Source organism: Tetranychus urticae, chromosome 2, assembly GCF_039701765.1.
Source record: "Tetranychus urticae isolate SD_2017Ah chromosome 2, NJAU_TeUrti_SD_1.0, whole genome shotgun sequence".
NCBI lineage: Eukaryota > Metazoa > Arthropoda > Arachnida > Trombidiformes > Tetranychidae > Tetranychus > Tetranychus urticae.
In genome coordinates this window covers 23,476,672-23,499,633 of record NC_142959.1, presented here as the reverse complement: position 1 = coordinate 23,499,633, position 22,962 = coordinate 23,476,672, and the positions used below count along the sequence as shown (strand labels likewise).

General features: G+C 30.8%; 1 protein-coding gene across 1 annotated transcript in view; it reads left to right on the top strand.

Annotated features, from left to right (window-relative positions):
* Window positions 1–22,962, top strand: part of LOC107367616 (zwei Ig domain protein zig-8) — a 52,165-nt gene that overhangs the window by 17,224 nt on the left and 11,979 nt on the right. Inside the window, exon 2 of the mRNA XM_015935340.3 lies at window positions 9,867–10,072. Within this exon, the coding sequence (XP_015790826.1) occupies window positions 9,867–10,072 (206 nt within the window). The remainder of the gene's footprint in view (window positions 1–9,866; window positions 10,073–22,962) is intronic.

The window sequence follows — 22,962 nt, the reverse complement described above, 5'->3', positions numbered from 1 at the left end:
TCCCAATCGGCCAAGGGAAGCACACAATGATTGACTATCGATGAGCAAGTAAACACTTTCTTATCACCTCAAGGTACGCTCAATGCCGTAAACAGATTGAAAAATGTAAACTGCAATTGAGATAAAACTTGGCAAACAGAATGAAAAATCAATAAAATCAAGGAAATAAACGAAATTCCAATCTCAAGTTTTCCACAATTTTCTTCATCTCAAAATAAATGTTGAATTGATCTGCAAAATCCAAGGTGATTCAAATACTAATTGAGAGATGAAACAAGTGAGAGAAGAAAATTTAAATTTCAAATTCTTTCAAAGGGAATCTCTTGAAGATGTTCAAGACCAATTTAAAGTTATTAAACTGAACATGAAAGTTCATCCATAAAAGTGTTTCAACCAACTATAAATCATAATCTCGTTTGATGAACTTGATTGAAGGTTTAACCATGGGTGAAACGAGAAGGCAATGATTAAGTTTGGCGATAAATTTGTTTCCATTTCTGATTATTTATTGATTCATTAGAATTTTAGACAACAATTGGAAACTCGAAAAAGAATTTCGAAAAAAAGAAAAAAAAGTAAAATCTGAGCATTTACTGGATAAAAGATCAATTGAAAGGTGAAAATGAAAAGGAATCAAAGTAAAGATGAAATCATCAAATAATCTTCTGGGCGTTCAATGATTACTAAATGATTACTAAATTTTGCTATTCAAATGCATTTCATGGGAAAATGTTTCATGAAATGTTGAGCAAGAAGAAAATGTTGAACCATTAATTATTCTGATGATACCGATTCATGGTTAATCTGTTCAACTTTTATCAATTTTTGTTCGAAAACCAATTGTTCCATTTACCAGGGAAAATGTTGTTAATGTGCAATTGAGTTCAATTGGTTGTGAATACCATTTCAAATGTTTTCCTCTTTTCCATTGTTATTCATTATTCCAATTGAAGCCAAAAGAGGAATAAAAAAACTGATTAAAGGTAATTTATTTTCACCTTGATCAGAATCAAAAAGATTCAACGACCAGGATGAATACACTATTCAAGTGTTTAAACTCTTTTTTTTTCTCTCGATTTTCATGTTCTTTCCGTTCTTCTTTTTTTTCTTCAAACTCTTTGCCATTGCAGTTATTTATCTTGATTGCAAAGTTGCAGGTCAACAACATTAACTCTGAAAGAGTTGAAATTTCAAGTGATGAGAATGATCATGAAAGTATGAGGAAAAGGAGTTTAACGGAACTTTAAGATTATAGTAATTTCCGTTCATGGTGAAGAGAAAAATTCTTGTACTTTATCTTGTTTTTTTGCCTGTTTTTTACTTTTCAAGTAATCAGTTTGATAAAAGTAATTCAATTGGGATCAAGAAAACTAATCCGATTGTTAACATTAGTTAATAAGTTGTTTCCATGGTTTCTTGTTTTGGATGCTACGGCATTGTTGATTTAGCTCAACCATTGAGCAGTCTTTGTATAGATATTTATCCTTTTCTTGATTCAATAACTTTTTTTTGGCTTCCTTTTCCATTCGACTCACGCTTTGGCACAGTCTTATGATTCTTGCAACTATCATTTTTATCATGAGATGAAACCTGATGACAATCTTGACGACCTCTTGCTGTGACCACTTTTGGCTATTGTTGAAGGCTTTGCATGGTTGTTGTTCATTTGAACTCGTCAGTTTGTTTAAAGTGAAGGTAATTTTGTGGTTAAAGTGTCGTTTTTCTGGGTTTTATAATAACTTTATTCATCAATTTTATTTTACAGTTTTCTCCTTTTTGCATGAATGCAACACTAACCAGAGTATAAGGTGTGAAAAGGTGCAAAATTCAAAGATAATTACATTGAGTGAAACTTGTGGTCAGTTTTTATCATCAATCTTTTTAATTCATTATGCATTCTGGATGAAAGTAAATTAATTACCCTTGGAAATCATCGTAAATTGGTAGACAATGTTGATACAGCAACAGATGATTCAAGAGGTAAAACGATAATGCAAAAGTAGAAGAATAACGATTAGAGAATGTTTCAAAAAGAAAAAGTGAATTTTCTGAAGTTTAGTTGAAGATACTCAGCTAGCCACCAATCGAGATCAGCTCAAATTTTCACCTTACAAATTTGCTGCTTAGATAGTTCCTAGACAATTGACATTCCTTACCTTCTGGAAGTAGGGAAAGGTGATAAAGTCAGCAAGCCGTTGAACAAGTTCTATTAAAATATGTTAAAGACTTTGTTATTAATGAATCGCAGGAAAACTGAGAAAGTTACAGAATGATCCTGGCTTACCTTGAACTTGACCGATATCGACTATACTTAATTTTCAGATAACTTTTTTCTTTCATAGACTTTCATTTACCAGATTAAAGATGGATTTTGTTGCAAAAAAACCTAACGTAAGAAGTCAAAATAAGCTGCAAAATGCGAAATCGGAAAGGGAATTTGCATGTAACGACGTTTGAAACTTAAATGTCAATAACTCATGAAGCGTCCATCACAGAATGTCAAGACTTGATCAGTAGGATTGATCAGGAAGGATTTCAGAAAAAACGAAATACAGTGATCTTGACCTTGAAATATAGCAAATCTAAGAACCTTCAGAATAACATGTCTTTAGATCAATCGCCGAGGCAATTAATAGCCAAAAACATCCAAAAGCAAGAGATTTCATTTCCGTCAAAACTAAATAAACCTCAATCAATAACTTGAGTGTTGAGACAAATGACGACAAATGAAAACTAATGTGACAAAATTTAGATGGCAAAGACAAGATAATATGTAATTAATAAGATGCAAGATAAAGGTGAGCGTAACAAGTTAAACTCATTTGCCAACAAAATTGTCATTAGCAACTTGTGAATTTGCGTAAAACTTACAAATTGACGTACAAATATTGCTCCAAGCAATTTCTGTTTGTTTGATTAAACAGAAACAAAGAAGGGAAACAAAAAAACAACGAATCTCAAATTTCATCCTCTTACAATTGTTAATGATAGTAATTTCTATTGGATATCTTTGATCTTTATAATTGTCTTGAAATGTGCAAAAAACTATTCCCAGGTTGATGAATAATTGACAATATCAAAGTGATTTATGGTTATTAGTCAAATAAGTCATCCTTTGCCATCAATCAAGTAACCATCTTTAGCATAATGAGCTTCTCATAATTCCTCCAGTTAAGCCTACTCAAACTTTATTCAGTCTCAATTCAATCTTCTTCCTTCTTCGCCATCTAATTCCTTTTCTATTCTCATTTCCATTCACCTTTTCCTTCAACAACATTCTTCTCAAAGTTTCACTTTTCCCCGAACCAAAAAAAGAGACGAAAAATGTTGACTCTATTAAAGCATCATCACACAGCTACTACCAATCCCTGTCATCTCAACACTCATTTTGTCAGCTATTATTTTTCTCGCATCAAAAGCAAAATTAACTTATAAATTTTACATGATAATTAGTTTATTCATGATCGATTTTTGTCTTCTCTTTCCATGAAAAAATTGATCGATTAATCAGTAAACAGTTAACGTTGGAATCAGTGACAAATGATGGATAAACTAAACACTAATAAAGCATCAAAAGCTAATTGAAAAGTTGATAAACAGTTGAAATATTGAAAAGTGATTTTCTTTTTTTCCCATTTTTCATTCAATTCGTTGTTCAATATTCTCATGGTCAGACTTTTAGTGGAGTGAAATATTGTCAACCATCATGTTTATCAATGATAATGGAAGTGAGGAAAGGGCCAAAAACAAAGAGTTCCAAAGAATGAGAATTGAACATTTGAAATGAAAAATTCGAGGAAACATTGGATGACATGAAAAGTCGCTAAAATTTATTCCCTTGTTGGTTAACAAAGCTTTAACAATCAGTCTTATTCCAGTTGCTTTTCATTCTGATATCTTTATATTTTACTTTCCGTTTGGGAGTAAAAATGAGGCAAAAATATTTCTCTTTCAATGAAACAAACAGTTTCTCTTTCTTTATCAAAATTGAGTGATTTTTTATCCGGAAAAAATCTCTTTACGAAACAGTGAAAAGGGAAAACGAAAGAAGGCGAAAAGGAGGGAAAAGTTGGACTCATGCAGTTGAACCTTTAAATTGTTGTAGACAGATAAATTGAGTAAAATTTTTTCTTCCATTTCAACTCTACTTTCTGTCCTTTCTCATTTTCCCTTTTCATCCATTTCATCCCTTTTCTCACCATTCTTTGGCTTGGCTTCCCTCAATATCAACCAGAAAAATCTAATGAACCATTTTAAAGATAATGTTGTATTTGCTTTTCATGTTATTCACTTGATTCTCATCCAAATGATATGGACATTTGTGATTCTTATTTTTCTCTGTTCCTTTCAACATTAAGATGAGGAATGCATAAGGGAATTATAATGAATATAATCAAGTCAAAGTTGCAAAGGTTCGATAAAAGTACAATGTTGACGAAAAGTTTACAGAAAATGGAAAAGTCGAAAATTTCAATTTCGATTGTTACTCTTGCTCAATGGTTCAACTAATGTCAATGAAAAGTTTGAAAACGATAGAGCATTCAATTTGATTAGATTTTATCATGATCGCTTTATATTGCATTAAAGGAGAAAACATATTTTCTGGTTTTTTTTGTCAACTTTATTCTTCACCTTTTTCCATCTTCCCACCATTTTGAACTTGTTACAAGAAATTGATTGAAATTTGATTAGAAAAAGAAAGGAAAATTATCGAAATGGATTTAGTTTATGAACTGCAAAATGAATGTAAATCTAATACTTTTAGTCCCATTAAGGGGTGAGCTTTGAATTTTAATGAAAAAAAATCTGATGAATCGAGTGCTAATGATGTAGGTTCAATGCTACTGGGAAATGTTTGTTTATCGGAATAAAAAAGAACATTTTATGTCAAATTTCATTTTCTTCACTTTTACCTCATCGCAACCCACGAATATTGCAATAATTATCTTGAACTAAACTCGATTTTGTACCTTTGAATAATCAATTTATGATCAAAGGATTTGCTCAAAGTTTAACCAATTTTGTTCACTTTTTACTTTGCAAAGTTTCCAATTAATATTTCACTTTTTAAACTTTCTCTTGTTCTTTTTTCTCGTCGCTTTTTCAGTCTTTTGAAGCTTTGCAAGGAAAAAAAAGAGTTTCGAATTTTTCTTTGAAGGTTCGACTAGAGGTGGAATTTGATTATCTTTTTGACCAAGTTTTTGCGTTTCTTTTCTGCCAAGTTTGCTCACTAATGATTCAAGTTTTGGAAAATTTTATCGCTCATTTTGAGTTGAACTTGCATGGAAATGTAATCATTTAATATTGAAATGAAAAGCATTGCAATTGAAAATGGCTGAGCGTCTGTTGGTTTAAACATGTAATGAATAAAGTGAATTGAAAATTCTTACTTTTCTGCTTCTGGTTTCTTCTCTTGCACAGTAAAGGCAAATAAACGATAAACTTTCAAGTATAACATTACATTCCCAGATGAAAATAAATCATTTATAATCTGATACATTTTTTATTTCAAGTTCAATTCGCTTGTGAAGAACATTTGAAACAAAAAGTAAAACGAAAGGTTAACAACAAAACTCTCTGCCAATCGTAAAGTTTGGGTTTGAATAATGTTTGGTTTTGAAGATTGGCAAAAGCAGGAAAAGAAAAGGACAAAATTGGAATGCTGTAAACTTTTTTTACTCTTTTCACTATTTACTTTATACCAGCTCAACTTGAATAGAGTTTACCAAAAAACATGATTCTCTACGGTTTAGGTTAAGTTAATCATGCAAGTTGAGTCAATATTTTTTGCGTGATTCGCCAACAATTTTTTGCATTTACAATGTTGAAAGCGTTGCTATTTCCATTCAAAAATAATGAAAACTTCCGAGTAAACACGAAAAAAATGACGCATCAAATCTTCATCAAACACGATGGAAAACAAACAAATGGAGACATTTGTTTCGATCAATTCCGTCAAAAGAGTGTTCTTCTGGAAACGAAAACAGGAAAATCCCGAAAAATATCAAAACATCGAACTTTACTTTTGGCAAATGACTTTGGATTTTAAGATGAACTGACTTTAAAGTCTCTTAAACTCGAATCGATTCATCATAATGAAGTTAACGAAGTTACTCAAAGAACAGAACTCAAACTTTTAGAGTTGAGTTTTGAAGAGATGAATTGCATTTCGTTCAAACGCTCTATTAATTTGAAGGCGAGAATTGACCATTTCTCATATTTCAACTGCAATAAAATCTCATTTTCTTTTTGAATTTTCTCATTCAATTTTGGATTCTCTAAAGTGAATTTCGACTTTTCTTTTTTGTTTTAATCATTGGATTTTGTTTTAGTTATTCCTTTGTGAGCGAAGTGAAAATGATACGCTATTATGTATGCTAGAGTTATCATTGTAACGCTAATTTTGTTGAAAAGTTGAGGTTGACTGTGAGTTCATTTTCAACTGAAAAGTGAATGGTTGTTGGATAATCTGATGAAACTCTTATTTGCGCTTGAAAAGGTTTCCATTTGTTATTCCAATGTTGAGTCAGATTGTTTGTCTAGACAATGAGTTGAGATGGAATGAGTTAAGCTTTTCATTTCTTGAATAACAACGAAAAGACATTGATGAACGAAAATTGTTTTTCAAGTAAATTTTGACATTTCAATAGATTTTGCTCATTCTTTTCAAGTTTTGTTTCACTTTCTTCTTCTGTTTATTATCCAACAAATTTTACTTACATTTCATTCCCTTCACAACAGATAAATAGTGAGAAGAAAAAATTTCCATTCAGAGTTTTCTTCCAATGAATATCGAGGAAATCAATTGAAATCACTTAAGAATATGATGATTATGAAGATTTCGCTTTTTCCTCGAATTCCTTTAGTCACTATTTGATCCAATTTGATACTCAATTGGCTCACAGTTTCTTTCGTTCCTTTCATTATTAGAGTTACACTTTGAACGAAAAAAGTTTTTACGTTTAAATCTTAGAACAAAATGAAATCGAAATTTCCATTTCCATATTTTCAAGAGTAAATTAATCTTGATTGAATCTGGAGTAAAGTTGTAAAGCATTTCCAAGCTGCTAAGTGTTATTCAATCTTGAATTGAATCGCAATTTTCAAAGCTTAACATCTTTCAGTTTAATCTGCACTTTACAAGGTTTTTACACTTGAATATAAGTTTCAAGATTGATCGGGAAAAGTTGAGCAAAAGAAAGGCGATAACAATTTTCACTCTTCTCTGAGGTCAACATTGCGATTTGGCTTTTCTCATTCAACTCTCAAAATCCCAAAACTGAACAATGAATGCCTACTAAGCTTATCCCAGGTCATCAATCAAGAATAAATCTGTGTAAGAAGAAGAAAAAACTTTTTCCGTTTCTCATCATTTTCATCGTAAACTCATCTCTTTCTGCACACTCACCAGAAACTCTACTTTTCCAATAAACTTATAATTCGTAATAATCTTAAGATAGCAAAAGTTGTTCAGTAATGGTGTTCAAGGTGAATCAATGAACAAATATTTGCACCTTTTCAATTATACAATGTGTCAATAGATTTGATTAAAAGTATTTTTTCATGGCTATTCTTAGTAATTGATTTCATCCAGAAAAGGATCGATGAAAGTTTAATTTGGAATCGAAACTTTCCATGGAACTTTTAGACTTGAAAATTCCTCAAAACTCATTAGTCGCTATGAATGGCTGGACTGATTTAGAAAAGTCATTCTGGAAGCAAAAGAAAAGTTTTTAGTCTCGTTTTGGACTTTCATTGAATCAACATTAGAAATTCATTTTGCCATGTTAATCGAAAATCATATTTTCAAGATTCGAAAGTTGCAGTTATTTGGAAAATCTATTTGAGCATTGATAATGAGATTATTTCTCATCTATTCAGAGACTGAGTTCAGTCATGATAATTCTTGTTATGATTTCTTTCGAATGTTTCATCAATATTGACTCTTATTACACTAATCATTCAACAGTTCATTTGTTCATGTTTTGTTTCAGTTCTGTTTAGAAGCGAAATTAAATTGACTGGAATCGGCAGTTGATATCGTTTACTCTTAATCTTTAGATTGAGACAATAAATTTCCAAAGACAGTTTGGAATCATTCCTTCAATGATAGAAGAAAAAATCGATTCAAAATTTGGAAACTTTCTAATTCCAAGTTCACTAACAACTCGATTAATCATCACAATCAGAAATGACTAGAATGAGTCAAAGAGATTCAATATTTTTTTTGAGAGAAAACTATAGTTTCCAGAAAATGAGCAAAATTTTCATTTGTTTAATGGAATAGAATGAATTTCATGGAAATAAACATGTTGACAATCAAATTAACTCGCCTAGATTGAGTTGAGTTGCTTAGTCAAAAGTCAATTTCAAGTTCAACAATGAAGATGCAAATTTGGCTCATTTCCGAGATTCGAAGAAATTCATTGAAATTCGCTCAAATGCATTATCAAAAGTACATTATCATCTGTCAAAATTTGATTTTTTGTTCACTTTTTTTCTTCTTTCCTCGACTTTTCCCATCAATGAATGACATTTGATAAACAGTTGTGTGTTATTTTGAATGAAATAAAATGTTAGAACAATTCTTTTCTCTTTTCACGGTTCGTTCATTCAACATTCAAGTGAAAATGCTTTCTAACAAATCATGGGAAATGATAATGATGGCGTAAAAACCTTGAAGCAACTTATACTTTTACATGTAAATTGTCATAATTTCATTACCTCAAGGTAATATATCCTTTTCCGGAGACAAAATTCTTCTTTTCTCAAAATTCCAACATTTGAAAAGTTCGAGAAAAGGTGAAAGTTTATCGAAAAAGGAGAAATATCGAGATTAAAGTTGACAAATAAACAAAATTTTATTGATAATTTGGTGGCTTACGAATGGACATTACAAGAATGTCTTTACATGTATTTACATTTATCACTTTAAAATGTCTTTTCGAACATTTCTTCCAACATTTTCTTCTTCAAAATTTTCTCAAAATCATTTCGAATCGATAAAGGGTTGTAAAAGGGAAAATTATCTCATTTTCGAGTTTACTTTTTTGTTCGACTTTTTCCATTCTGAACCTGTATTTTTGGGACAATTTTATCGCCTTTTGCTGTTCACTTAAATGCTATTAATATTTGGAAATGAAGAAAAGGATAAAATGGCATTTTCTGTAAGGAAATGAAGGAATGAGGCAAAAAAAATAAAAGTAACATAAAATAACATGAAGCCAATTATACAAGATGAAACAAAAGAAAAGGCAATTTTTTTTCGTTCTTTTCTTTTCTTTTGTCTGAACATTAAAAAAAAAGAGTTTTAATAAACTTGAAATGATGGGCTGAAAGCAATAAAAATGTTGGTCCAAATAGGCAGTTATCACATGAGAAAATGGTTCAACAATTAGAAATGTTATCAGGGAATGAAGAGGAAAAGAATCTTTTTTATTGTTTTTATCATTGGAGACAATATCTTTTTTTTATCATTCCTTTATTTCAACTTTTATTTCAACGTTCATCAGAAGGAAAAGAAGGAAACCATCATAAATATCTGTATACATAATTCATGGTTAGTTTCATCAGGGAGTCAAGTGAAATGGTAAATTTTGTATCATTCCCAGTGCAAGGGTTCAATAAGAAAGGCTAAATTGAAACATTCATGTAAACTTGTGGGTTGCAATTGCCTTTACCCATTCATCGAGTCGACTTGCATTTACAATTTTATAACTGCTTTCTTTATATCAATCAAGTTGCGTGTGTAAATTGATCGTCATTTAAAGGGTTAATTATGTTGAATGGAAATGCTCCAGGGATTTTCAAATGGAAATTGAATCCAACTTTTTAATTACTCTTTGCCTTTTTCTTCTCGATTACAGATTTTTATGCAAACGAACGAAGTGAACGACAGTTTCCTGAGCACGGAAGTGAACCACCTTCTAGACCTGCTGAGCAAATAGTTCACTACAATAGTCGTTTGTTTCCACCTGCCTTTGACACTTTACCTGAAGATCAAAATGTAACTGCGCAATTAGGTAAATCGACGTTTCTTAAGTGCAGGATCAAACACATTACGGATCACACGGTAAGTTTTAGTTTTAATTTATTTGTCGACTCGACTTGAATTTTGAAGTTTTTAAAGGAAAAGATTTCATTGATATTTTAATGAAATTTTTCGTCTCGATGTTGTTATTGAAGAAAGTTTTTGAACGGTTTTTGGCTTCTTTTGTATTCTTTGAATGGTTTCGATTCTTGTTGCTCTTGGAATTGATTTTGAAACATTTTCATTCGATAATGGTTTTCGTTGATTGAGTTTATCAATTTGGGTTTTGAATGTTGTTTGGATTGGATTTGGTGAAATTGAGTTTGGTTATTAATAATTAGCTTAAAATATTAACGAGTAAATTGATTGAATTCGGTCAATGATAGGGATGAAAAGTTAATGATGAGAAGCGAGTCAAGGTGGAAAACTGGAAACATGGGAAATCGATTACAGTTTAACCGAGATTTTAGAAGGAAAAAGATGACAATTTTTCTTTCTTTTTTTTCGTCTTCTTTTCTCATCATCTTATTGATGAAGATTTACCATTTTTATCATCAGTTTTTTTGTGCCTTTGCTTCTGTTTCCATTTTCAGATTCCTACATGCTTGGCCAATGGAAAAGTTGCAATAAATACCAATTGAAAATAAATACATCCATTGATTGGTAAAAGTTTTGGATGTTTGGGTGAAAGAAAGATGAGAAATTCATGTATAGTTGGAATAGAAGGAAAACGGTTAATCATTTCCTTTAGAAGAATGGAAAAATTGGAAGAAAGAATTTTTCATCTTCTTTATTTAGCTATTTCATTGTGGATAGTTGAGAAGAGAATGGCGAAGGCAAGAAAAAAGAATGAGAAGAATGAGTAAAAAAGACGATGAAAGTGATGAGAATGATCATGTATGAAGAAGGGAAGAAATGAAATGGAAGATAAGATGACTTATACGTTAAGGAGTTTTTCATCCTCCCAGTTGAAAGACAACAACTCCATTATATTTAAACATGATTTGGGTTGGATGGTTGAGCCGTCCTGAAAGGCACTTACCTTCAACAATTGTCTAACCTTTTTTTTCCTCTCAGTTTCTATTTCTGTTTGTTTGCTCAGTTTCAATTTATCATGTGTTTTGATTCCTTCTAATGAAAAGGAAAATGAAATTATTTTCTCTTTTATTATTGATAGTTTCTCACCGCAATCAATTTAGACTTACAATTTTCAAGGTTCACATTCTTGGTCCATAGGGAAAGACAAAAGTATGTTAACTATAAAAAGCAAAATTTTGATTGAAACATTGGAATATAACTTTGAACGAATGATGCAGTTGAAGCGCAATGAAACGCTAAATGAGAAAATGCGCTAAAATAATAAGATAGAAGACACTTTTGCCATTCGAAAGGAAGAATCGTCAAAAGCTGTGAACTTCTGGCGACTCAAACTTGATCGAAACAAGCAAAAATCGAACTGAGTTTAGTCTTGAAAAGAGCAGAAAAGTCGATCATAAATAGGTTCATTAATCTTGTTTAGTAATTATCATTTATTTCATTACCTGCCTAACAATTGGATTGAATTTGGTTTATTGAAAAGGCTGATACTTATCAACGGTAATTGTCCTTAAAAGTATCAAAATGGTCAACACTATTCCATGGTTCATTAAAAGCTTAAAATAGACAAACTTGTAACCATTATCATTACTCACTGTGATACTTTTGTCTCGTTCAATCTTGCGTTAATAGTTGACCATTGAATTGTTGAGAAAAAAGAAAAAGCAAAAAAATCTTTGTTCCAATTTCACAAGAAATCTTTTCCCATCTTATTATTCTTGTTCAGATATTTTTCAAAAAAAAGTAAAACTTTTCCTTTCCTTTTCTCACCTTGTACACTATTCGCCAGTTTTCCTCTTTTTCTCCTCTTTTCCTTCTTCTGTCCAATTCCCATCAATTCACATGTAACACTGAAATTCTGAATTCAAATACCCTTAACACTTCACCAGATAAACCTTTCCTTTTTTCATCCTGCAAACCTTTCATTCTGTTAAATAATAAAACTCGAAAGAAAAGTTGACATTTTTTTCTTGTTTCATTCAACAATATAAGCACAATTGAGTGACTTGAAATGCTCTCCAATTTAACTCATGAAATCAATAAATAGCAAAATTACTTGAAAGCAAAGTTGAACATCAAAAATGATTAACTGTAATTAAAAGGCTCAAAAGTTTCATTGAAAGAAGAAGCAGAAAAAAGCAAAATTTCTGTCAACTTTTCAATTCTGCAATAAATTCTGTGGACAAAACTTGACTCGACAATTCATTATACTTGAAGCCAGTTGAATCGATAAGCAGACAAAGTAGAGAAAAGTAAAAATGGAAATTCATTTTTTTGTTCAACTTTCAGGTCAACCAAAAAGGTTATTTCATTAAACTCTTAAACTCTGATTGATACTTCATTTTTCACTGTTGAAGTTACTCGAGTTAATCAGCTTACAACAGTGAGAACTGGAGAAAAGTTTGAATTTTTCTTCTCTTCTCATTTTCTTTTCATTATCATTTGCTCAGAAAACTGTTTATCCTGGCAAATGTTTTTCTCTGTTCACCCTTTTTTTCCAATTACCTCCCACTCTGGCTACTTTGCGCTCTACAAATGTCATTATTCAGCCGGTAATTGTTTTCAATTTCATTCTGTTTTCGTTGGTCAATTGAAGGCTTCCAGAGGTTTCCTCATGATAATGATGATGATATGAAAGGGAGAAGTAATTTATTCCTTTGTATGTTTTTGTCAAACAACATGAGAAAAGGCGTGAAAAGAGATTGAACAGAAATAAGGAGGAACACAAACAAGCCTTATAACAGCTCAACTTGCAGTGAAACAACAATCGTAACAAGGAACAATTGAAGAGCGAAAAACTTTGATCAGACGATTACGTTATCATTTAAATTCCAACCGCTAATGGATTCGGTGTCTTTTGCTCTTCTTCTTTATGAGTCTTCATCAACACTTTATTTTCCCTTCATTTTCAACTTTTTCCTTCTCTTCATTCGATAATTTCAATCAATCAATTTGCTTCTATTTTTCTTGTTTTATTCAACTTTCCGTTTTTCCCTTTTCATTCTTGCACCTGATTATCATCTCTACTGTTTCATCCCACAATCAATGAAGCCAATGTTTCATTTTATTGTTGAAGCTGATTTTTTGCTTCTCATTTGCTTATTCATTTCCATTTGATTCCAAACTTTTTTTCTTTCTGTCTTCCTCTTTTTTTCTCTGATATTTCAAGTTGACAAAGCATGTTGTCACTTGAAATGAATTGGAGCAAAAGTTTGCTGCTATTTTATTTCCGTCAGCTATGAACCAAACTGAATAATTAACCAATTAACATTTACATTTATTTCCGTATTCATTCAGTTTTCTTGTTCAATCAGCTTTGAAGCCATTTGAGATATTTTTCAAGTTTAAGTTGCGAGTCAGCAGAATCAAATGGCCGGTCATTTTGCAACTTCAATAGAAACTGCAAATGAAGTTCCAACTCAAAGCAAAGCACATTTGGTGTTATTGTGCATTATTTACTTGACCAACTTTCATCTAAAGAGGATTGGAATAATATTAAACGATGATCTGAAAGAATTTTCATTTGGTTGGTTCATCAAAGAACAATAACATGCAAAAGGCAATAAAATATTCAAGTAAATCAAAGAAGAGCTGGATTCAAGAATTGATTTTGCACTTTCAAGTTTTCCAGATTCTTTGTGTAATAAACGTACAATTTGAAAGTGAATCGCTCCGAGATCAGCTTTATTAGACGGAATCCACCATTTGAGAGCCTTTCGTTCATCTGCAAAGAGTAACAAGCAAATATTACAAATGCAAGTTTTGTTGTGCAGCATCTCAGAATCATTTTTGAGGGTCAACTTTGCAATTTCATTACGTCTTTTCTTTATGGAATTGCGTTCCTAATTCTGTGTTTCTCCAACTTGAACCGAAGTAATCTTAAAAAAGTATTTTTGCAACATTCGCATTCACTCGACGCAAATTGGCTATTTAGGGTTTTTATATGCAATGGCATTAACATAACATAATACTTTCTGAAGATGCGATGATAACGTTTTGTGTAACTTTACCCTTTAATCAGCTCAATGAGTGATTTGTTCATAAATAAATCATGTTTAATATGCACTTGATCATTGACTCTATTAGCTCTAGTATTAGCTCTCAAAAGCAGCATAATTGCTGAAAAGAGAAACTCGATTTTCCAAGACAGTTAGTCACAACATTGAACATTCCTCATGTTCAGACGAAGGTAAACAAATTGAAACTTTGCCCAGCTTTGCAGTAATATTAAAAGTCATTCATCTTTCTTGATCGATTCATTTTACTTTTTCATTGCTCATTGAATAAAAGTTTAAAATGAAATGTTTTAATTCATTAATATCTTTCAACGGTTCTCTTCCATTTTATGCAACCTTTTTACTCATTTCTCAGTCAGTTTCAAGTTTCAAAACGTTGCTCGTTTCACTTTTTCACTTGATGTAGACTTGTATTGTCAGTGAATCTATTGTAACTCTCTTTTATAAAGCACTTTCACCATGAAGTAGACAGCAACAAGAGGAATAAAAAATGCTCCCAGAATACTAATAACAATAACGTCGACCTTTCACTGTTGACTATCATCAATTTCCTATTTAATTTCCTGGTTGAATTGAATGAACATGAAAACTGAAAATAATAATGTTTAATAAAATCATGGTGGAAGCGAAAAAACGATCACTAAACCTGTGAGTTTCAAGTGAATGTTATTGATGAATGAAAGGCAAGAGTTTGCTTTGCCCATTCAACCAACAATTCATTTCTCTTTCAACATCATTTTACCACCTCAATTCAATCTCAACTTTTTTCCCTGATAAAAGTAAATTCGAAAATTGATTCTCATTCTCATGTAGCGATATTCAAGAATAACTAAGAGCAACTCAAGAAATTTCATGAAATGCGCCAAGGTTCAACATTTTCTGGTGCAATCTTTCAATCAATCAAATTCATTTTAACTCTTTACTCGAAATGTCTCAATCCAATTACAGTTTGTCGAACTGAAAGTGAAAAGAGAAAAAAAATTATCGAACTTTTTCTGCTCATTTCCTTAATCAGTTCGAAATTTATCGAGATTCATATTTGTATAAATGCTTATAAACATGATATAAACAACTTTTCTCTCGATTTTCTTTCTGATTCTTCAGTGGAAATAATTTGCTTATTAGTTTATCATTAAAATGAATGACATAAATAAAGATAAATGTATCATTTTGCACCAAAAATGTTGGAACCAAAGAAACAAGTAAAGAGAAAAGTTTTACTTTTTTTGCTTTTCTTTCCTTTTTTTCCATGAGATAATTATTATTCAAACAAAACTCTCTCAATGACTCAATTCATCATGAAACATGATTCTCACTTCTGACTTCATTACTATTATTAGCCATCCATTGTGATAAATTGTATTGAGAATGAGAATCAAGAAAGAAGAGAGAAAAAAAGAATCGAAACAAATGATATTGCATGAAAATCTGAGTTATCTTCTCATGTCAATATCTAGTCTGTCAATTATTGCACCCAGTTATTCAATAAACAGAAATGAATGGCAGAAGAAGAGAAAGAAAACTTTATCAAGTTTAGAAGAGTGAATGGAAATAAGAGAAAAAATGTTCGCATATAAATCATGATCATGATGAATAATTTTCTGTTCAATTTGCATTTCACATTCTCTCGAGTCAATTGCACATTTGCCAATTCCATGACAATTGCAAATCATTATTCAACCATTTTCGGCCAATTTTCTCACTCATTTATATTTCACGATTCATTCAGTTAGAGTTTACATTTAATCATGGAACGAGCATAAAGACTTAGAAAACGCTTTTAATCGCAGAAAAGCATAGTTACAGCAAAAGCTTCAAATTCAGAATTTCGAAATTCTTTTTGATCTTATAATGCATGGCTTTCCAATTCTGATTATCTTGTCAATCGAGTACAAACTCTTCAACTTATTGAAACATTAGAGTAAACAATTGAGAATGGTTTGGTTTCAAAGCTCTTCATATTTTTAAAGCTGCAAATTGAGTTTTCAATTCCAAGTTTCAGGGTTATTCGACCATTTTATTGCAAGATGTTTCAAGTTTATTCATTCTGAGAGATTGAGCCATTTTTCCCCGCAAAGCAACCGTTTTCTTGCCCAAGTACATTTAGTTTGAATGAATTACAACCCACTCTGTGGATTAGGTTGCACTTGATCACGAAATGTTCAACGTTTTGTTTCAACAGTAAATTTATTGCTCATGATTAGTCTTGAGCCAATTTGTGATTCAAATTGCTTTTTACTTTTTAATCATTTTGATTTTATCGTTTGTAATTAATTGATTGTTTCATTTTCTCACATTTAATACTCTGGAAAAGGCTAAACATTAAGCCCATCATTATATCATCTATTAATACATATCAGTTTATTTTTACTCGAATCGCTCTTCTTTCTGTCTTTCTCTCTTCCTTTTTTCGCCGCTCAAGGTTAACAGAGTAAAAGAACGAAAATGGTTCAGAATTAATGAGTTGCCTGGTTAATGGTTCATCAGATTTAATTGAACATCATTAAACTGTTTGTACAAGAAGAGAAGCTAAAAGTGTTCTCAATATTATTCTATGTGGTTATGCCGTTTTCATCATTACAATCAAGAGATAATTTGATGTAATCAGCATTTATTCACAATTTTATTTCTTTTGCCTTTCATTTGATTCCATTTTATTAACATTTGATTACGCAAAAAAAGTGAATATCAATGATGATAAAGTAATGAAACTAAATGGCTACAAAGGGCGCAATTGAAATGCTCAAAACTCTTTACAACTCATTGGGCGATATTGAGGTAATAATGAACACTAAAGGGAGTGAAAACTCCAAGTTTATTAAAAAGCTAAACAAAATGAAATATTCATTTCTTTTATTGTTCAATAAACTTTAAGTCGAGATTTAATTTTCACAACAATTGATGTTATTTAAAGAGTAAATCTTTCATTCATGTTTCGATATGGCCAATTATCGGTGAAGCTTGATGCATTGAACAAACTTCTGTTTGGCCAACGTCATGGAAGGAAAATAGCATAAACTTGTCATGGATCTTGGACCAGATTAATGGTCAGTTACAGATGAAGAATGCCTCAAAATCATTAATCTTAAACAGGGAAGGAGTGTTAATGGATAAAGGGAATCGGTTCAGATAATTTTATAGTCCATTTTATTGCAAGGTGTAAAAAAGGCAACTTTTTTATTCTTCTTTCATCTCAATAATGGATCATGATGATGCTGGTGATACAATTGTTAGCTATGATGAATATAAGAATTGGATTTTGATGAGAAATAAAATTATCGATTTTCTGTCGAAAAACTTTTTCTTTTCCCTTTTTTTCATGTAAAAGTGATAATATCATTAGACTATTAACTTGACGGTGAATCTGAAACTTGTCAGTTTTCCCTCCCAGTCAATGATTATACTGATGATACCAATTCTCATTAAACATTATTATTAGTAATCATAATTACAACTCTTCATTTCTCAGAATTTCCTTTTTTTCAACTTTTTTTCTCAAAAAAACTTTTCACTTTGAAGGTTCAGTTCAATTGCCAAGTAAAATGTTGAACAATACAAGGAAAGTGAACAACTGTATCAACAAATGAACCTGACAAATGCACGAGTTTTGGAGAAGAAATTTGGAGCAAAAATGCTTTTCTTTTCTTGATGCTTTTGTGTGTGTTTGTTTCGCCTCATAATTAATATTCAAGTCCAAGTTTTGTTTGTTAAACCGAGATCATTATAATAACAAAAGGATATTCATTGGAATAAAGATGATTCTGAAGGAAGAATAAGCTGGGCAGAAAAAGGCGTTGAAAAGAAGCACAACACTTATCATCATTAATCTTTTTTTCTGAGCAAAGTTTATAAATGAAATAAGTTTGTGTGTGTGTGAAATATAATACTGTAACAGTGAATTATGACAATGATATAATAAATTGTTTGCAATTGTGCATTTTTTTATCTTCCATTTACGAAGTGTTTTATTTTTTGGCCCAAAAAGAGAAGAGAGAGAGAGGAAAATGTCACAATTCCTTATTGTGTGTTGAAGTTCATTTTCTAGATTTTCTCTTCTCTTCAAATTCTCTTGTATTTACTTGAGAAGCTGTTGGTGATGAGAATGCAGTTGAAATTTCAATCTTTAAATGTTGGGTGAAATATTGTAGAGAAAAGAAGTGAGAAGGGAAAAACCATTGGCCAACAACTAATAAACTTCAATCAATCAATTGGAATCTTCAATATAAAACTGATTCTAATTGCAGTCTTTTCACCAAATGGAAAATTCTTCATTCTTCATTTATCAAATAACAAAACTTACCTTTAACTTTTTGTACAGTTTTCCATCCACAAAGTTCTGAATCAACAACTTTTCGATTTTTTAGTTTCGAGAAAAAAACAATTTTGTCTTTTAAAATCGAATAAAGTCAAAAGTCTTTTATTCAATACGACTTTTCGTTTGAAATAACAATCCATTATGTCTTCGAATTCCTAGAATCACGAAAATTCCAGCTAAATTTGCATCAACTTGTGAAATGGATCAACATACAAAATCGTTTGGAATAATCTGTTGAAGAGAAGATCAAGAAAAAATTGACTTTGATCAGTTAAATGTTGAACTGATTTGTAAAAATTGTTTTGTTTTTGTTGAATATTTTAATTTTGATTCGAATTTTGAGGTTTTTCTCGAACGATCTTGGTTAAGGTTGAGTTTCATGTGATATTTTGATTTGCCAAGTGATTCCATTTTTTGTTATTCTTATGCTGGGAAGGGATTGCTTTGGTTGAATGTAGAAGTGAAAGTTGGGAAGAAAAGGCATGAATCGTTCAATCACTTTTTCTCGAATCATTTTGTCCAACTCTTGGGCCAGTTAATTTGCACATCAAAACTCATTTGTATGACTTCATTTTTTGCGTTTCTTTCATTTCTCTTATTGTTTCACATTATTTTCATAAGACACAGTAAATTATTACTGCAAGTCAACTGACAATAGTTTTGTTTGCATCTTGTTATTGTTAACATTATTAACATTTCCCATGCAATCTTACAGTGAAAATTAAATTATCCATTGAATTAAATTTTACCCATTCTCTTTGATTCTCTTTTGCCACTGTTTTTATTCAAGTGTTGAGCCTAATGTTGATAGTTAGAGTAATTGAATACATGAGTATGCAAAAACATGGTAATGTACCAAAGAAAACAAAAAGCAATAAAGATGAAATTGGAAAAGGAAAAGGTTAGATTATGAAAATTAACTCATAATCTGTAAATTTATAACTATTATTACATGAGTGTTTGAATAAATGATTGAAACTTATTGTAAGAGTAAATTAGAGTAAAAAATGTTCAATTATTCCACAACATTTTTCCAATTCTCCTTCAATCAAATGTTCCAATCGATTACAAGCATTTAATGAGAATCTCAATAAGAAATATCATTTGATCTTAATCTTCTCAGAAGCTTTTCAGAGTTTTGCCCAAACAAGAAACAATGAATCATTAGAAATACAAATTTTTTGGAAAACTCTTCATACATTGTTCTCAGTTTGAAAGTTCTTGACAAGTTCACTGTCAACTTATTCAATGTTTCGTTTAAAAGGTAATATTTTGTGTGCAATTTAAACGACTTTGAACTTTCTATCAAGTTTGATCTTAATTTTTAATCTTGTTTATCTAACGATTGCAAGTTCATTTTGCTTAATCGTGCAAGCATTTTGTTCTGCTAATGAAAATTGCTTGTATCCATGCGTTCAGAATTTGCATCTGAAAGGTTGATCGTTTTCATTTTATTCTGACAGTGTTTCCTGCAGATGAATTAAACCCTTTAATTTGAGCAGAAACTTTTCGATATAAGCTTCCATTTGGGAATTGTAACGTTAAACTTTAATTTTTCATCATTTTTTCCCTTCCAAACTCTTTTTTTTACCCAACAAATTGAATACAATTTGATACATTATAATCAATTTGGTTTTAAAATGCGTCTAAACAAACTTTGGAAATAATTGCAATACAATTTCTGGTCAACTTGAAAGTTTTTTCTCCAAAGCATCGCTTTGTTTCAACATTTTCATTCATTTATTATGTATTAATGCAAATTTCAAGTCAATTATCATTTTGTTTCATTGAATGATATTAATAAGTAACAAGTTTGCTCACAAAGTGGACTTGACGTTAACATTGAATTTCAACTTTTCTTTGTTTTCGTTTTGTTCATTACTTTTATTGGACTTTGAATGCAATAAAAGTTGCAACATGTTATTCATGTTTTCATCAAAACCAATATTGACTTGAACCGCGAAAGTAACGTCAACGAAGATAATGTCTTTAAACGTATTCTCAATCTGTATGATGATGACAGAATGGAAAATGGAATGAAGCAAAAAAAGTCATTTCTCTCTTCGTCCAGTTACGAATTGGATTGACTACATTGACTATCGAATCTATCATTGGCTTCATTTCTAATGTTGATAATATATCTGGACTCTTCATGAGCATTATCTTTTCTCTGGTCAACCTATCATTTTGGACAAAACAGAATAAAGAATAAGATGGAGAAAAGATTCAAATGTAGATTATAGTGGATTGTCACAATTCCAATCTTCACCTGATTATCTGTTATCCATTATTACTAATGTTGAAACTCCCTGACGATTCAATCTTTTGGCTATTTTCATTTTCTTTTCCTATTCTTTACTCTCAACTAATGGATCTCATGAGATTCTCATTTCTCTTCTTTATACTCAAAATTGTCCATTTCACGTTTACTCCAATCTCTTTACCTTACAAGAGTATAATGAGTTTAGTTGTTGTCCAGACAGATTGAGTATAAAAACTCGTTAATGTACTTTTTTTGTTCATCAAATTGTTTCAATCTTTTCATTTATGAATTTACTTTTCAACTTTCAATTTTTAATTGTAACTTCAAGACTCGACTAACAAGACCTCGATTAGCTCGTTAAACCTCGACTGCAATCCATCAAGTTGAGATTCTAGAGCTAAGTCAGGTTGGAATACATCGAATGTTGCAATTTACTTTGATTGACAGGTGACATTGCACTTGATTTGCTTTAACGATCATTATTACTGTTGGAGTAAGCAAATTTGTCCAACAGAATGGCTACATTTATCGAACGATTTGATTGAACATGATTCAATTAGAAGACTGTTAACGGTTAATCCATTTTTACTCAAGAATACGATTGATGGTCAATGAAAACTGAGTCTCAACATATTTCGAAGATTTTTGGCCAAACATTTTCATTTCCAATTCATCGCAAAATTTCAGCCGATTGTAAGAAAACGAACATTTCGAAAAGTTGAAAATTCTTTGGAAATCTCATTTTCTCATTAATTGTTGAGATTTTGATTTTTCTTGTTCACTTAGAATTGTGATTTTCTTGTAGAAATAGTTTTTCGTAGAAACTCTTGTTTTGAAATTAATTGATTGTTCAGTTGTGTAACGAGTTTTGCTCTGTAAGCATAAAGTTCTGGTTGCTTTTCTCGACTATCGTTGTCGATTTATGATATTGAATTAGACTTTAGTTGTTTATTTGATTATTAAATGAAGCACAAAAGTTATTCTCTTTCGTAATTAGTTTTTATTCCTCTTTACTCCCAACTTGAATACATTGATCTTCGTCTTGCTTTTCCTCCCCAATCCTCAAGTGAATTGTTTAACTGAAGAAAATTGTTGTTATCCTGTTTTCAAACTCAACCAAACAGTGCTTTGAATAAAAACAAACATTTCAATCTCTTGAAACAGAACAAGTAAAAATAGAAAAGGTTTTTGCCTGTTGTCGTTTGTGTTTTTGTTGTTCACCTCTTTTCACTCATTGAATTACAATACAAGGTGAAAATGTTGGAAAAACATTTCAACTTGAATTTTACAGATAAGAATTCAATTTGAATAAAAGGCAATGATAATCCTGAACTCTTTTCCTTCTCTTCATCTTCTTTCTGTCAATGATTTTCAACTTATTTTCCTCTTCTTACCCTTCATGACTTGCATATGTTTCCAATACTCTTTGATTGTTCAACATAAACAAAAAACTCGACTCAACAAACAGTATTTTCGTTAAGCCTTTTCCTTGACATTTCCCTTGAGCTAATAGACAACAATTCAACTCCAATTAATAAATGTAAAAAAACAAAATTCTTATCGTTATTAATAACAAATAAACATTTCGTTTTGTTCAACAATTTCTTTATTCTGTGAATAATATTGCCATTACAGGGAAGGAGTTGCAAGAGTCTAATTGACTAAATAAAATGTTCACATAAAGTAGGCAATTGTGAATTATCGGAATCGATAAATAATAATGGAAAAACGTTGATAATTTATTGAACCAATTGAACTGCAAATTCTCATTGTGTGATATTCTTGTGGTGATTAACGTGAAATATTGATAAACAGTTGTGATAAATAACAATTTTATTCATATACAATCCTCATTTCAACTGCAAGTTAATGATATAAAATTATTTATCTCTTAATCTTGATCAACTATCATTGGGTAATGAAGATTGTTTTTGATATAATATTATTGGAGATGAGTCAAGATGATACAAGGATTGTATCGATATTGATAGAGAGTGGAGAACTGGAAAAACCAGAATTCTTATGAGAATCACAACAGTAAATTGGTTAGTCTTGATATCTTCAAATGTTGAGCCTCATAAGTTATCAAGTCTTTGTTGCTTCCATAAAGAATTTGATAAACTTGGTAAACTTGACTGCAACATCAAACAGGGAAGCTTGTTATTGGGAGGTTAGACTGGGAGTTGAAATAGAATGCAATATTTTTTCTCATTTTTTCTTCTTCTTCCCTCTTTGCTATTCC